The following is a 16447-nucleotide window of genomic DNA, read 5'->3' as shown; positions in this document are numbered from 1 at the left end:
TTTTTTTTGTTTCCCAGGGTATATAAAGATATATTTACATTATAGTCTATTAAGTGTGCAATGACTTTATGTCTTTAAAAGTATATACATCTTAATCAAGAAATACTTCACTGCTAAAAAGTGCTAACAATCATCTGAGCCTTCAGCAAGTTGTAACAGTAACGTCAAAAATCACAGATCACCATAACAAATATAATTATTTTGAAATATTTAAGAATTACCAAAATGTGTCACAGTGACATGAAGTGAGAAAACGCTGTTGGAAAACGGCAATGAGTGACCTACCTGATGCAGGGTTACCAGAAACCTTCCATTTGTAAAAACCCAAAACAGCATCTCTGAAGTGCAGTAAAGCAATGTGTGCCTATAATTGTTGCATAGTAGGCTACTGAAGATGTACAGTTTATTTAATAAATACCCTATTAAGGGACATGAGGACTGTTTCCAATAAATACCTTAGAGCTGATATGAATATCCTGCACAAACATTTCATTCTTTTCCTAGTGCACCTTTGAGCTACATTTCTAGAAGTGAGAATTCTAGAACAAAGGATGAACATATTAGCTTTCCTCTGTTCTGTTGGTACATCTTTCTTCTTACTATTTCTGACTGTAGAAATGTTACAGCAATCATCTTTTTTTCCTCTAATAACTTTGTAAGAACTTCCATCAACAATCCTCTTTTGCTTCTCATGTTTAATTGAGATGGGTTTATCTGTTTAGATTGTTACCTGTAGGATAACAATCCTGTGTGGGACTGTCCCAGGACAGCATTCATAGACTCATGGCTCTAAGCCCATGTTTCATTGTTACCACTAGATATGTATCTATGTATGAAGGTTGGTTTTTGTTCGTGTGTGCATATAAAATCTTTAGTACATTCTACTATCTGCTTCCTCTTTTCCCCTCTACCACAACTGTCTGAAAACTTATTTTTCCTTTACCTTTAATGTCTTGTTCTGCTCAATACAGACTTTACCACTAATGATTTTTCCCGAGTGAAGGCTTCTGTCTCGGAAGGAACTTTTGTTTGTTAGTTTCTCGAGTTCTTAGGGCCCACGTCATCTCAAAACTACGTTGAGATCCTGAGTGTCCCTGCACTCACCTACAAATTAGAGTCCATCCACATTATCTTCATTTATTTTCACATCTTTCACCATCCTCTTTCCATCTGAGATTATTTTCCTTGTGCTTAAAGAATATCCAGGCTTCCCTGGTGGCTTAGTGGTAAAGAATCTGCCTGCCAATGTAGCAGATGTGGGTTCGATCCCTGGGTTGGGAAGATCCCCCAGAGAAAGAAATGGAAACCCACTCTAGTATTCTTACTTGGGAAATCACATGGACAGAGGAGCCTTGAGGGCTACAGTTCAGAGGGCTGCAAAGAGTTGGACATGACTTAGCAACTAACCACCACAACAAAGAACATCCATTAGTGGGGGTTTGCGAGTAGCAAATGCAGTTTTTATTAATACCTGAAAATATCTTTACTTAATTTTTTATTATTTAAGGATATTTCACTGGCTATTTTCTCCCACCACAATATACTGTCCCCACAAGTCTCCTGGCTTCCATTGTTGTTTAGAAGTTATTTGCCAGTCAAACTCTCAGTCCTTTACAGGCAATGTGCCTTTTGGTTCTTTGGTGGCTTTTAAGAGTAGTTTTTGTCTCCAAGTATGGTTTTGTCCGTTTCTCTCTTTCATACCTTCCTTTTGGGTCGAAGTATACTGATGTTGGACATTCTCACTATATTCTCTATACCTTGTGCCCTATTCTCCATATTTTCTTTTCGTTGTTTGTGTTTCATTAAAAATAGTTATTTCAGACCCAACTTCAGTTTATTAATTCTCTTATCAGTTTTACCTAATGTGCTAATAACCATCTTTACAGAATTCTTAACTGTACTTGATATATTTTTCACTAAAATTTTTTTAACTTAGGTCTTTTTCAAATCATTGTTTGTGATGGTTCTTGCTCAGAGTATCCAGTCTCCTTCAGTGTCTAGTTATCTTTAAATGCTTTCTGGATGCTATATTTGAAAGTTATTTGTAGAAATAATATGGAGCTCAAAATGTCATTCCGTCCCTCTAAGAATTATTTTCACTTGCTTTTGCTAGGTATCTGGAGATACCAGCAATCCAAAAGCATCTGAACCCAAGTTCAAGGCCTGAAAACCCAGGATACAATCTATGAAAAAGCCGATTTATTTCTGGTTCATCCTTATTCCTGGGGTACAGCCCTGCAGGGTCCAAGCTGCAGGGTCCAAGGTGGAAAAGTGACTGGTCCTGTGATGCTGCCAAAAAGCACATTTTCTGTTGCCTCTTTAGAACTGGCAAATATCATTAAGGCAAAAATTACCCTACGTGACAGGCCTACCAACCTGGATTCCAGTTTTCTTTACTATCTCAGTCCTATACGTTCCCCTTATCTTGTTAGGTCTTTGATGATTCTAAGAAATAAATTTATATAATAAGTACAGTGTTTTTCAATTGACATCAGTAATGGATGGTCCAAATTATCTGGCCTGCCATTACTGAAAGAAGTTACTCCGTCATTTTTTATCCCTCTTAACCTACTTCATTTTTTTCATAGTACTTGTTACTGACATTCATCTCATACCAATGTAAGTTTTAGGTAGATTTTAAAATGTAAAACAAAACAGAAAACAACCTATAAAAACTTAAGAAAGGTTGGAAGTGCTTTACGACATACACATCATAAAAACATTGAAAGGCAAATAGTAAACCAAAAAATACATAGGCCAATGTGAAAAACAAAAGGTCAATATTCTTAAAATAGTATGAGTTCTTATGTGTAAATAAGAACTACATTTTCCTATTTTATTTTCTAATCTGGCTTGCTCTCTCATTTTATTCAAGTCTTTTTTCATATTTCCTGTCCTTGGAAAAGTGTTCCTGATCATGAATCCTATTCTCATCTCTTTTCCCTAACCTGCTCCATTTTTATGCATAGCATTTATTAATATTTGTTTTTGATACAGTTTTAATTATGTGTCCTGACACTGATGTAAATTCTGAGAAAAAAGAGGCTTCATTTTTATTTACTGTTGTATCAGTGCATGCAATAGTATCTGCTCAATAAATATTTGCGGGATAAATAAATAAAAGTTTTGTAAAATAGAATGTCTTACTCTAATAATCATGGGAAAATATTTTACAATACACAAAATAATAAAGGTTAGTATTTATGAAATGCCAAGCACTGTTCTAAATGCTTTAGATGCATTAACTCATTTAATCTCAAATAATTCTACAAGTTAGGTTATCATTATGCATGCCTACATGCTCAGTTGTGTCTGATTCTTTGTGATACCATAGACTGTAGCCCACCAGGCTCCTCTGTTCATGGGATTATCCTGGGAAGAATATTGGAGTGGGATGCCATTTTCCTCCTCCAGAGGATCTTTCCTGCTCAGGGATCGAACCTGTGTCTTCTGCAGCAGCAGGCAGATTCTTTATCACTGAGTCACCTGGGAAGCCCAGGTTATCATGATATCCATCTTATAGATAAGCAAACTAGACACAGATTATATAGTTTGCCTAAGGTCACATAGATAATAAGTATATACTAATAAGGATTAACAATTCTGCTAAATACTTTCTGCATCAAACTCATCTGATCCTTTTCATACCTAAAAACTATTGAATACTAATGAAACCAATTAAATAAAACCATTACCACACTGACCGCCATTACTGAGTTCTTAGTATATAAATACTACTAAAGGCTGTGCTCAACATTTTATGTATAAATATCAAATTTAATCCTGACAGTAATTTTATGAAGCAGTAATTTTTATCATCCTTCTTCCATAATAGAAGAAAACTGAGGCTGAAGGAGGTTAAATAGCTGTCTAAAGTCTAGATCCACCAGGGGTTCAACTTTAACTTTTAATCTAACGTTTATATTTTTAATTACCAGATTTAGAGACTTGTAGTAAAACATTACACTTTAAAAGGATAAACAAGTACATTCTCTTAAGGAAAAAAAAAATAAAGTGTTACATACATCCATTTCAGATATATATTCTTCTGGTTTGTCCATAAATACTGCAGACACTGGAACAGATGTATTTTTGGACATCATGAATTTTAAAGGAACTTCATGGAAGATTTGATTTCTCTCTCTCATTGTCATTTTCTTTTGGGGAAGTGGTGAATTAATATAAATTACTTTAATTGGTTTTGAACCTTAAAACAGAAAAAGAATAGGAGTGATTAATTTGTAGTAGTCATAAAAAAATAAAACAATATAGGATGTACAACAGAAGAATTACTAAACAGAGAGACACAGGATAGGAAAGTGGAAGCACATGTCCCATACATGTGCCTTGAACATGAAGAAATTCAAAGACTCTTAGAGATGTAAAGGCAAGAAATTCTTACTGGCAAAAAAATATGTTCTGTTTCTAACAAGTTTTTAGAGGATTTTCTGTTATTATTAATATTATGCTTTTACTGTCATTATTACTCAGTTACTCTTGAGTTATACTTTCAAAAAGTGATAAAATGGTTACCAGAGAATATTTCATATTTAACCCTAACTTGTAGTTTTATTTTTAGACACAGTCCTTCATTTACTAGAACTGTGCTATTACATATAAGAATATTAATTCTAGAAGATACAAAAATCTATTACATATGAACAAAAACAGAAAGGAAAAAATATTTTATACAGAATTCATGTGTAAATATTAATTTTACCATCAAGAGAGAGACTATGTTTATAAGTATAGACTTACTTTAAATCTGAATTCCAATAATAGGTAAGTAAACAAGCCCTAGAAACCAATCCATTTGAGACTGTCTAATAAAATATTACATTCCTTTCATTTCAGTGAAAGACAGAAGAACCTTTCCCATTTCATATGTTTCTGGCCACCCTAAACTATAATTTTTTTCTCTACTTCTCACAAACCTAGCATGCATACAGGTCCTAGAGATCTAATAACTCACTTATGAGAGTCAATTCTAGAGCAGCACTATGTAATAAAAAGTTCTCCTGAACATAATTGTCAAATTTATATCAACCTTAAATCAAAACTTAAGCTTTTTGTATTTGACAAATGACCACCTGTATTTAGAGAGCTTAAAATCAACTGTTTGAACTCCTCTTTTGAAAGCATTACTTGATGTGGCAAATCACACACCTGCAACAGGTATTACTTGAATACACACTGGAATTTCCCACTGTTCCTTGTAGCTTGGTCCGTGATTATTTAATAAGGTAAATAATGACTGACTAGTTAAAGCTATCTGAGGGTGGTATCTTGCAACAAGCTTCTCTGCATTTGGGTCTTCACTAATGTCCTGAAAAACAACGTAAGACTTGTTACTTGATTATACTTTTGGAAACTTTGACTAAGTAATGAGAAGAAGGGAGAAATTAAGAAAGGATACTTTAGAACAATCAGTTTACATGTACTTTATGAGAAGTAAAAGATTACCTCATAAAGTTTTAAGGAAGATCCCAAACCATCTTACTACTTACATAATGCATAGCTGCAGCTATTTGTTCTGGTGTTTCAATGGCTGGTATGGTATCTTTTGACAGCTGCAACTTTGCAGGCATTGAGGGAAATACTGTTTTCACATATTTTACACTTCCCTAAATAAGAAAAAAATGGATGTTTTATAGAAAAATCGTGATGTATTTTTTTCCTGAAGTATCGTTTCATTAAACTTAAAATTCTTCATTCTACTAAATGCAAATTATCAAATTTAGAGCCTTCTTAAGACAAGACTTTCATGTTTTTACTTGACAATCACCATATATGTGTTTTAAAAAAAGGATCCAAGATAAGGATGCCATGGAATTTTCTCTGTCACTTTAAATTCTAACCTCTCATTTTATTCAGTACAAGTCAAAACCTGGTGTAAGAGAAGATATCTTCTCCACACACATACTTCCAATATGATTGTGAGTAAAATCCTTTAAAGAGGCTTTTTGCTTGTATTCAGGAACATTAAAAAAGGTAAAAACTAAGAAAATCAAGAAATAAAGTTGGTAGTAATAATTTTTAAAACATCAAATACTTGTAGCCATATAATAAAAGGGGACACATATGTATCGCATATTTTAAAAATTACATCTTGCTACTGCTCAAAATTTAAGCATAAATACTGAAATATATTTAAATTATGTTTCTATGTGAAATATAAATATTTCAGACAAAAATATGTTTATTTTTATTTTCACATGGCAAAACTTACCAATGCGAGAAGAGTTTTTTCTAACTTGAATCCCATCTCTATTCTGAATGGGAAGAATCCCATTAAGCTGGTGACCTCATGGAGAGTATAGAATTCTGGATACTTTTTCACTTGTTCAATACAAGCTTTTAAAATTTGCTAAACATTAAAAATTAAGAGAAATTCATTTTTACTGTACTTCTCTAACAATGCAACAAAAATAATTTAGTTACATATGATTATATAATTGTTTATTTCAAGTATGAGCCTCATTCATTAACTGAACTTCTAATAACTCAGGCATACTGTATATTCTTTATTTGATTCAAACTCTTATTTTTCATAACAATTCTTTTTAGCTTAATTTCTTAAAAAAAATGATGTTTAATAATCCTAAAAGTAGCAATTGTATTAGAATTCTCCAGGCCAGAATACTGGAGTGGGTAGCTTTTCCCTTCTCCAGGGGATCTTCCCAACCCAGAGATCGAACCCAGGTCTCTTGCACTGCAGGTAGATTCTTTACCAGCTGAGCCACAAGAGAAGCTCAAGAATATTGGAGTGGGTAGCCTATCCCTTCTTCAGTGGATTTTCCCAACCCAGGAATTGAACCGGGGTCTCCGGCATTGTAGGCATATTCTTTAACAACTGAGCTACCAAGGAAGCCCTAGAATTTAAAGTTAGAGAAGACATATTTTCTATGCTACTTAAGAAACTGTCAAAGAAATAGAGACGTGAAAATTTTAACACACTTTGTGGCAATAAAATCAGCTACATGAATGATTAGAAATAAGTTTAATACCCTAAAAATATTCCCAAGCACAATGAATTAATGAAGTAGTTATCTTACAGGTTATTCTAATCTTCAATCTAAAAACTAAATGAGGAAGGTTATAACTAATTTGTATTTTCTTCTCTCTAAAATGTTCTCAAAATATTAATGACTTACAAGGAAATGTAATGAGGAAGGAAAATTCACTGTTTCACCCAAACAGAATATATTCCACTTGTGATGACACGTAAATAACTCAAAGAAGCACAGCAATTTTGGAGGGGGTAGGGGAGTTAATAATGTAAAACCATACACACTACATTATCATCTAAGATACAATTGTCTCTCGGTATCTCTGGAATCTTCCATGGACACCAAAATCTGAGGATGCTCAAATGGCTCACATAAAATGGTATATAGTACCATCAGCCATCCATATTGACTGACACAGAACTGGCAGACATGGAGGACCAAATGGATGTGTTTTTTCTTCATCTCTCAATAAACTTTAATCTGAACCTTTTAGAATATAGTTAGTATCACAAAAGATTTCAGCAATAAGTATACTTTTATATTTTATATCCCCTTTCCCTTCAGACATTTATAAAATGTGTCATTACAAATCAGTATCATTACTCTAATACCTTTTCAAATATAATTTCATTTCATCTTCTCCTCTTCTTTAATCTTCTCTCCCTGCTATCTTTCACAGTTTTCCCCTCAATTCTATGCTTTTTAATAATGACTCTGATATTTAATTCAGGATATTATTTGCAATTGGGCTTCACCGGTGGCTCAGATGGTAAAGAATATGCCTACAACGCAGAAGACATGGCTTTGAGCCCTGGGTTGGGAAGATCTCCTGAAGAAGGGAATGGCTACCCACTCCAGTATTTCTGCCTGGAAAATTCCAGGGACAGAGGAGCCGGACAGGCTCCGGTCCATGGGGTAGCAAGAGTTGGATGTGACTGAGCAATTAACACACACATACACACACATATTACTTGCAGTTAAGGCATATGTAGGATAATATGGAGAATCTGTTTGATTAGATATTTATCTGAACATCTTTCTTGGTAAAACTCTGTTGAGTGTCACAGCCTTTAAGTAAGTTTACTCAGTAATCATGGCAAAAGAAAAATTCAGTGTAAATCTATGACAGTTTTATACCTATACTCAGGGGCTGGAATCAAGATTGCCGGGAGAAATATCAATAACCTCAGATATGCAGATGACACCACGCTTATGGCAGAAAGTGAAGAAAAAGAACTAAAGAGCCTCTTGATGAAAGTGAAAGAGGAGAGTGAAAAAGTTGGCTTAAAGCTCAACATTCAGAAAAGTAAGATCATGGCATCCGGTCCCATCATTTCATGGCAAATAGATAGGGAAACAGTGGAAACAGTGGCTCACTTTATTTTCTGGGCTCCAAAAATCACTGCAGATGGTGATTGCAGCCATGAAATTAAAAGGAAGGAAAGTTACTCCTTGGAAGGAAAGCTATGACCAACCTAGACAGCATATTAAAAAGCAAAGACAATACTTTGTCAATAAAGGTCCCTCTAGTCAAGGCTATGGTTTCTCCACTGGTCACAAATGGATGTGAGAGTTGGACTATAAAGAAAGCTGAGCGCAGAATTGATGCTTTTGAACTGTGGTGTTGAAGAAGACTCTTGAGAGGCCCTTGAACTACATATAAGGAGATCCAACCAGTCCATCCTAAAGGAGATCAGTCCTGGGTATTCATTGGAAGGACTGATGTTGAAGCTGAAACTCCAATACTTTGGCCACCTGATGCGAAGAGCTGACTCATTTGAAAAGACCCTGATGCTGGGAAAGATTGAGGGCGGGAGGAGAAGGGAACGACAGAGGATGAGATAGTTGGATGGCATCACTGACTCAATGGACATGGGTTTGGGTGGACTCCAGGAGGTGGTGATGGACAGGGAGGCCTGGTATTTTGTGATTAATGGGGTCGCAAAGAGTCAGACACGGCTGAGTGACTGAACTGAACAGATATATTACATAGTATTAAAGGTATTTCACAGCTGGTAGGTATTAAGTAACTAAAAGATCTTATTTAAAATATTTAATTTAAAAATTTTAATTAATAATTTACTTACGTTGGAAAAACAACTAAGTGAACAAATGAGGTTAAGAGATTCAGGCTGATCCCCATCACCCACCCACGAATATTATTTAACACTCAAAGTATATTGAAAATTAAAAACACCAAAAACATATACATGTACACATCATTACGAAGAAAGATGAAAATGATTATGCTCCAGAAAGAGAAAATACATTTTCATACATGTTTCAAGCTTAACATTTAACAGACACTACTTCTGGCAATATGCTAAAGTAGTATCTTGAACAGCACTCCTATCCAAATAACACAGATGCTGGCTAGGTTACAACTAGCAATTTTCATGCATTGCTGGGCTTGGTAAAAGCGAGAAGAATCTCCAAGAATCATAACTAAATAAACTCCAAATACCTATAATGAGGAAAAACAGGAGCAGTGAGCAGTAAGAAACACATGAAGTGGCTTGAGAGCAAATGTCTCAACTAGTTCTAAGATTAGGTAGGGAGATGAACATCAGAGTGCTACATTTAATGCTTGAGAAGCAGAGATCTTAATAGATATATATATACCCACATTCACAGCAACATTATTCAAAACAGAAGCAAATCAAGTGTCTATCAATGGATAAACAAAATGTCCATATACATACAATGGAATATTCACCCTTAGAAAGGAAGTTCTGCCACACACTACAGCTGGATGAATCTTGAGGACATTATGGTAAGTAAAGTAAGTCAATCACAAAAAGACAAATACTTTATGATTCCACTTATATGGGGGTATCTACTTTGGCCACCTCATGCAAAGAGTTGACTCATTGGAAAAGACTCTGATGCTGGGAGGGATTGGGGGCAGGAGGAGAAGGGGACGACAGAGGATGAGATGGCTGGATGGCATCACTGACTTGATGGACGTTTGAGTGAACTCCGGGAGTTGATGATGGACAGGGAGGCCTGGCGTGCTGGGATTCATGGGGTTGCAAAGAGTCGGACATGACTGAGTGACTGAACTAAACAGCAGACAAATTTAGAGACAGAAAATAAATGGTGTGTGATACCGTAAGAACTAGTTTGTGTTTGTTCCTTATTCCTGACACATAGCCCCTAAAGCTCTTGGAATCTCCTAAGTGATAAGAATGTCTTCTTTATGCTAATAAGATGACAAAAGGCCCATAGGCAGCTAGTCACAAGTAGCCAATGATTTGATCAAGCATACCACTAAGTAATCCCCACAGAAGCCCCCCTCAACAATCTCAAGAATGGGATCCAGAGAGCTTCTGGGTTGAAGACACGGAGGTTTGGGAGGGTAGCGTGCTTGGAAAGGGCATGGAAGCTCCGTGCCTCTTCCCTCACAACTTGCGTTATGCATCTTTCTCTTCCATTTGGCTGTTCCTCAGTTGTATTCTTTATATTAAACTGGAAATAGCAGGTAAAATACTTTCCTGTGTTCTCTAAGCCATTCTACCTAATTAATGAACTCAAGGCAGGGGTGAGTCATGGAAACTCTAGGCTCAGTGTCTCAAGAGTTGGAGAATCGATTGGTATGAGGGAAAAATCCCACATAAATGGTTTCAGAAGTGTTGTGAATAGAAACAGTTCAGAGACAGGGATAGTTTCAGTTTTACAGGATGAAAAGAGTTCTGGAGATTGGCCATACAAAAATATGAATGTAGTTAATACTATAGAACTGCACATTTAAAAAATGATTAAGCCAGTAAATTTAATGTTATATGTATTTTACCATAATTAAAATGAATTTTTTAAAAAAGGTAAGGAAATTCTGACACAAGCTACAACATGGTTGAATTCTGAAGGCATTATGCTAAGTAAAATAAACCAATCACAAAAGGACAAACACTGTAATGACCCACTTTTATAAGGTACCTAGTGAAGTTAAATTCATAGAAATAAAAAGTAGAATGGTGGTTGTAAGGGACTGTGGAGGGCAAATGATGAGTTATTTAATGAATATAGTTTCAGTTTGAGAAGATGGAATAGTTTGGGAATAAATGATGAAAATCTATTCACAACAGTGTTCAAGTATTTAATGCTACTGAACGATCCTTAAAAATGGTTAAAATGGTAAATTTTGTTATATATTTTACCACACCAAAAAAAGAGAAATATAAGACAGACTGAAACCTAATAAGTTTGGGAATCCCAAAAAAAGACTTGAGAAAATGAAAAAGAAGCAATTAATTGAAAATGGCTGAAGGAGGTGGGAGGGGAGTTCAGGATGGGGAACACGTGTATACCCATGGTGGATTCATGTTGATGTATGGCAAAACCAATACAATATTGTAAAGTTTAAAAAAAAAAGAAAATGGCTGAGAATTTTAAAGAATTGATTATGAATTTAAATATACAGATAAAGAGACACAATGAACCAAGTAGAATTTTCTTTTTATAAAGTACATTGTAATGACACTGTAATATATCAAAAATAAAAAGCAATCAGAGAGAAAAGACAAATTCCGTAAAAGAAATTGACAATTAAACAATACATTTTTCAATAATACATGAGCCAGAAACAGGAGAATTTTATCATCAAACACTGAGAAATAAAACAAACTGTCAACTTAGAACCATGTATGGACTAAAGCTATCTTATTAAAATGAGAACAAAGTAAAAATATTTCCAGGTAAATAAAAAAGAAGATGGTTCACCACCAGGAGATTTTCATGAAAGGAACATCTAGAACATAAAGCATTTTAGGAATAATGAAGAGGATCTCAGAATGTATATTTGAAAAGAGGAGATGGAAAGGCAAAAAAAGGTCCAAATTTGTAGTTAAATGAAGACAAATATTGCCCACATAAAATAATAATGCAGGTTGGTTTAAAAAAGAGACAGGATTATCATATGACCCTACAATCACATTTCTGGGCATATATCCAGAGAAAATACACTGTTTGAAAGGGATAGGGGTCAGTTAGGTAGTTCGGTATGGTCATGTACACACCGACATATTTAAAATGGATAAGCAACAAGAACATGCACATGGAGCTCTGCTCAACGTTAGGTGGCAGCCTGGATGAGAGAGGAGTTTGGGGGAGAATGGATACATGTACATGGATGGTTGAGTCCCTTTGCTGTTCACCTGAGACTTCACAACATTGTTAATGGGCTATAAATCAATACAAAATAAAAAGTTTTTAAAACTTTTATTTATTTGGCTATGCTGGGTCTTAGTTGTGGCATGGGGTTCCTTCATTAGGGATTGAACCCAGGCCCCCTGCATTGGGAGCATGGAATCTTAGCAAGTGGACCACCAGGTAAGTCCATTTTTTTTTTCTTTAAAATATACTTTTTCTAGCTCCATAAACTGAAATATTCTCAGAAACACTGATCAACGTAGGTGCAGTGAGCATCCCCAGTGCCCAGACTGTAGTCTTGAAATACCACTAGAAACTAAGGCTCTAGGAGCTTCCTGATTCCAGGGCTCAGTTAGGTATTGTACAAAACAAGCTTCAAAGACTTCTAGAATGACTCGAAGCCAGTATGAAGAACCCATCACTGTTCAAAGCTGGTATTATCTGAGTTTCAAAAAGGATAATTGTAGTGGACTAAAACCCATCAAATATACTTATCTTCATGATTTAATAATATTTTTAAAAAAACAGTGATCACCATTGTAAAGTAAGAAGGGGCCAATTATGTTTTTGAAAACTGATAAAGAATCTAGCAGTTTTTCTTCTACATGAAAAGGGAAGCCAAACAGTAGATGAGGAAAAATATCTTCATAAAATTATTCCAACTAACGAATAAAAATAAATGATGCAAATAGAATCTTATAATTTTGCAGACCAAGTGAATCAATGAATCCAGGCATTAAACATCAATAGCTCCTAACATCTCAAAATCAGACATTATATGTCAACTGATTAAAGAATACACCACCATCTAAATATGTTCAATCCCTTTGGCAAGACTATAATTCTGATCAAGTTTTGGATCCAGTTGACAATTTCTAAGAAATACAGAGGAAAGAGGAACATGTTGAGGATTATTATGAATATGTAATGATCAAAATCTAGACTATAGGAAAGTCTACAGGTCAAATGATCCAGGTTCTTGATTAGATAGCTAAAGGGAAAAAAAAATATGGGGGGTAACTGGTAGATTAAAAGAAACTGTTTTATCAGGTAAAGGAAAAAACATCCAATGTACACAGTAGTTTCCTTTATCCAAGGGGGATATACTCTAAGACCCTCAGTGGATGTCTGAAATCATGGGTAAAACCAAATATTATTTCCTATCCATATATATCTATGATAAATTTAAAAATTAGGCACAGTAAGAGACTAAAAAAAATAAAAACAATTATAGTGATATTGTAATAAGTCATATGCATGTGGCCTTGGCCCTCAAAATATCTTACAAAATCAAGGTCTCTTCAGTCTTAACTAAGCACTGCAGCTGTAACTTTGGCAGTTTGAGGTGGGGCAACAAAACACAAATTTCTTTTTCCTTCATTATAATTTCATGGATAGAAGATTTGTTTCTGATGTAAATTTTAGCAACTTCAGCATATGATTTTTGTTCTTTCCTTACTAAATTGAGAACTTTCACCTTTTTACTTAAAGGAAACACTCTGTGGCTTCTTTATGACATACCCAAATTGCCAGCGTCACTACAGTGGCATTACTGGGCTATTATCAAGCAAAGTAAGGGTGACTTGAACACAAGCACTGTGTTACCTCAACGGTCATCTGATAACCGAGGTGGTTACTAAGAGACTCATGGGTGGGAGATGCTAGACAAAAGGATGATTCACATTCCAGGTGGGCTGAAGCAGGATGCTGAGAGTTCATCATGCTACTCAAAATGATATGTGATGAATTATTTCTGCAATTTTCCACTCATGGATAACTGAAACTGAGGAAAGTGAAACTGAGTTGAAGGAGGGACTACTATTCAAGCCATAAAACTTTCATATTTACAATATTCAAAAAACTCCCACAGATTAGTAACAAAAAGGGAAAATACAATAGAATAAAGGGAAAAACCTGAACAATCAATTCATAAGAAATGACCAAAAGACACGTGAAAAGATATACAGTCTTTTGTACAGAGCACTCTATCCTTTAGCTTGATTAAAACTAACATGACTAAGTATCAGTTTGTTGAGAATGTGGAGTGAAAACTTCTCAAAACCTGATAGGTAGAATGTAAAGTAGCGTAACCAGTTTGGAAAACAGTCTAACATTATCTATTGAAGTTGAAGATGTGCCTATACTATACCCACAATTTCATTCCTAATCACATATCCAGTAGAAATGTGTGCACATGTGCAAAGAGACATGTATTGACAATTTTCACAGGGGCACTGCCTTGAATAGCTCAAATCTAGAAACAGTCCCAATTTTTAAAAATTTATTTATTTTTTAATTGAAGGATAATTGCTTTACAGAATTTTGTTGTTTTCTGGCAAACGTCAATATGAATCAGCCATAGGTATACATATATCCCCTGCCTTTTGAGCCTCCCTCCTATCTCCCTCCCTATCCCACCCATCTAGGTTGATACCAAGTCCCTGTTTGAGTTTCCTGAGCCACAGAGCAAATTCCTGTTGGCTATCTATTTTACATATGGTAATGTAAGTTTCCATGTTACTCTTTCCATACATCTCACCCTCTCCTCCCCTCTCCCCAAGTCTGTAAGTCTATTCTCTGTACAAACAGCCCAAATGTTGATCAACAGAATATACTATTTATGTGCATTCGTAAATGTACAGAAATGAAAATGAATGAAATACAACTACACACATATATATATACGTGAAACTCACTAACATACTATTGAGTAAAGCAAGAATTTTGCTCACATAGTACAAAAGGGGGGACTCCCCAGGTGGTCCACTGGTTAAGAAAACACCTTGCAACGCAGGGTATGTGAGTTTGATCCCTAGTCAGAGAACTAAGACCCTACAGGCCATGGAGAAACCAAGCCTACACGCCACAAGTACAGAGGTCAGCACACTCTGGAGCCTATGTGCCACAACTAGAGAGTCTGTGCCCTGCCATGAAAGATCCCACATGACACAACAGAGATCCCATGTGCCACAACTAAGACTCAACGCAGCCAGATAAGTAAATACATAAATATTAAAAAATAATAATTCACATAAAATTTAAAAACAGACAAAAGAAAGCCTGAACGACCAAAAAAAAATTTTTTTAAGGCATGGAAATTATCAAAGAAGTCACTTGGCACAGTGATTATTTCTTCAACAAGGGAAAACACTATTTAGGAGGGATACACAGAGGGCTTTCAGGTTAATGGTAACATTTTATTTCTTGACTTGGAAGAGTCACAAAGGTGTTCACTATATAATTATTTGTTGGAAAGCTATATATATTTGTTCTAAATACTTTCCCATAGGTACATTTCATACCATAAAATTAAAATTTGAAAACAATAAAAAATTAGTTAAATATCAATGAGTCTTTGGGGTGAGATATAAAACGTAACAAGACAATGTGCTGCCAAGTCAATCTGGGTAAAAAGACTTAAAGCTGATTGCTAGCTATCAAATAATGTACTTTGTTAATAAACATGTTTATTTTATAAAAGTGGTAAAATACCCTTAAAATCTACATCTTAACCATTTTTAAGTGTAGATTTCAATACTATTAAGTGTATCACATTGATTTGTACAGAGACTAGTTTTAAAGGCTTAAAAATAATTCAGACTAGGGTTGATATGTTTAGATGAATACTACAACTCTAAATTTTTACTGTGTCCACTAAATGATGGGAGGTTGCAAGGCAGAGCGATTTCCATGCTTTTTTATTTTTGCTAATATATCTGCATGAATAATTTAAATATAATAATAAAAAAATTATCTGATGAAATTTATCATCTGGTGGCTGTTTACCATGAGGATAGTGAACACAAATTTATGATTCAGTTCTAAAGGATCATTCAGATTTTTAAGGACTAAGATAACCCCTTAAACCCCATTCTCTCCTAAGGCAAATCAGTTCATCACATTAAATCATCCATATGAGTAAAATACAACTCAAATACAGTAGCTAGATCATTAAAAGAAAATATATGAATATACTGTAGTGTCTGATTTTGAGGTGTTATTATTTCTAGTATTTCCATCACTTAAATACATGATGAATAAAAGACCTACATACAATTTGGTCTCTAATTTGACAACATTAATATATACTTTTGGAAAATCATCACACATTTTAAAATGCTGCTATTGCCTATCACTTGGCAGCTTAAATAAATGTGACTTTTCTTTACCTCTGTGACGAGACAAGCATCGTCAGAAAGCATATTATAATCCTGGGCACATTTCTTTGCAGAATTCTGCAAAAATTTTAGGAATTCTGTAACCTCTTCATTCACATGTTTTTTCATTTC

General features: G+C 34.8%; 1 protein-coding gene across 6 annotated transcripts in view; it reads right to left on the bottom strand.

Moving 5' to 3' along the window:
* ICE2 (interactor of little elongation complex ELL subunit 2) overlaps nucleotides 1-16447 on the bottom strand; it is a 64600-nt gene that overhangs the window by 37167 nt on the left and 10986 nt on the right. For all 6 annotated transcript variants that reach the window (NM_001076265.1, XM_005211719.5, XM_010809279.4 and 3 more), the window contains 5 exon segments: nucleotides 4026-4207; nucleotides 5167-5326; nucleotides 5508-5624; nucleotides 6230-6367; nucleotides 16328-16447. In NM_001076265.1, coding sequence (NP_001069733.1) covers nucleotides 4026-4207; nucleotides 5167-5326; nucleotides 5508-5624; nucleotides 6230-6367; nucleotides 16328-16447 — 717 coding nt within the window.

Source organism: Bos taurus, chromosome 10 (genome assembly GCF_002263795.3).
Source record: "Bos taurus isolate L1 Dominette 01449 registration number 42190680 breed Hereford chromosome 10, ARS-UCD2.0, whole genome shotgun sequence".
In the NCBI taxonomy this organism is placed as follows: domain Eukaryota; kingdom Metazoa; phylum Chordata; class Mammalia; order Artiodactyla; family Bovidae; genus Bos; species Bos taurus.
This window is presented reverse-complemented; position numbering and strand designations above follow the sequence as displayed.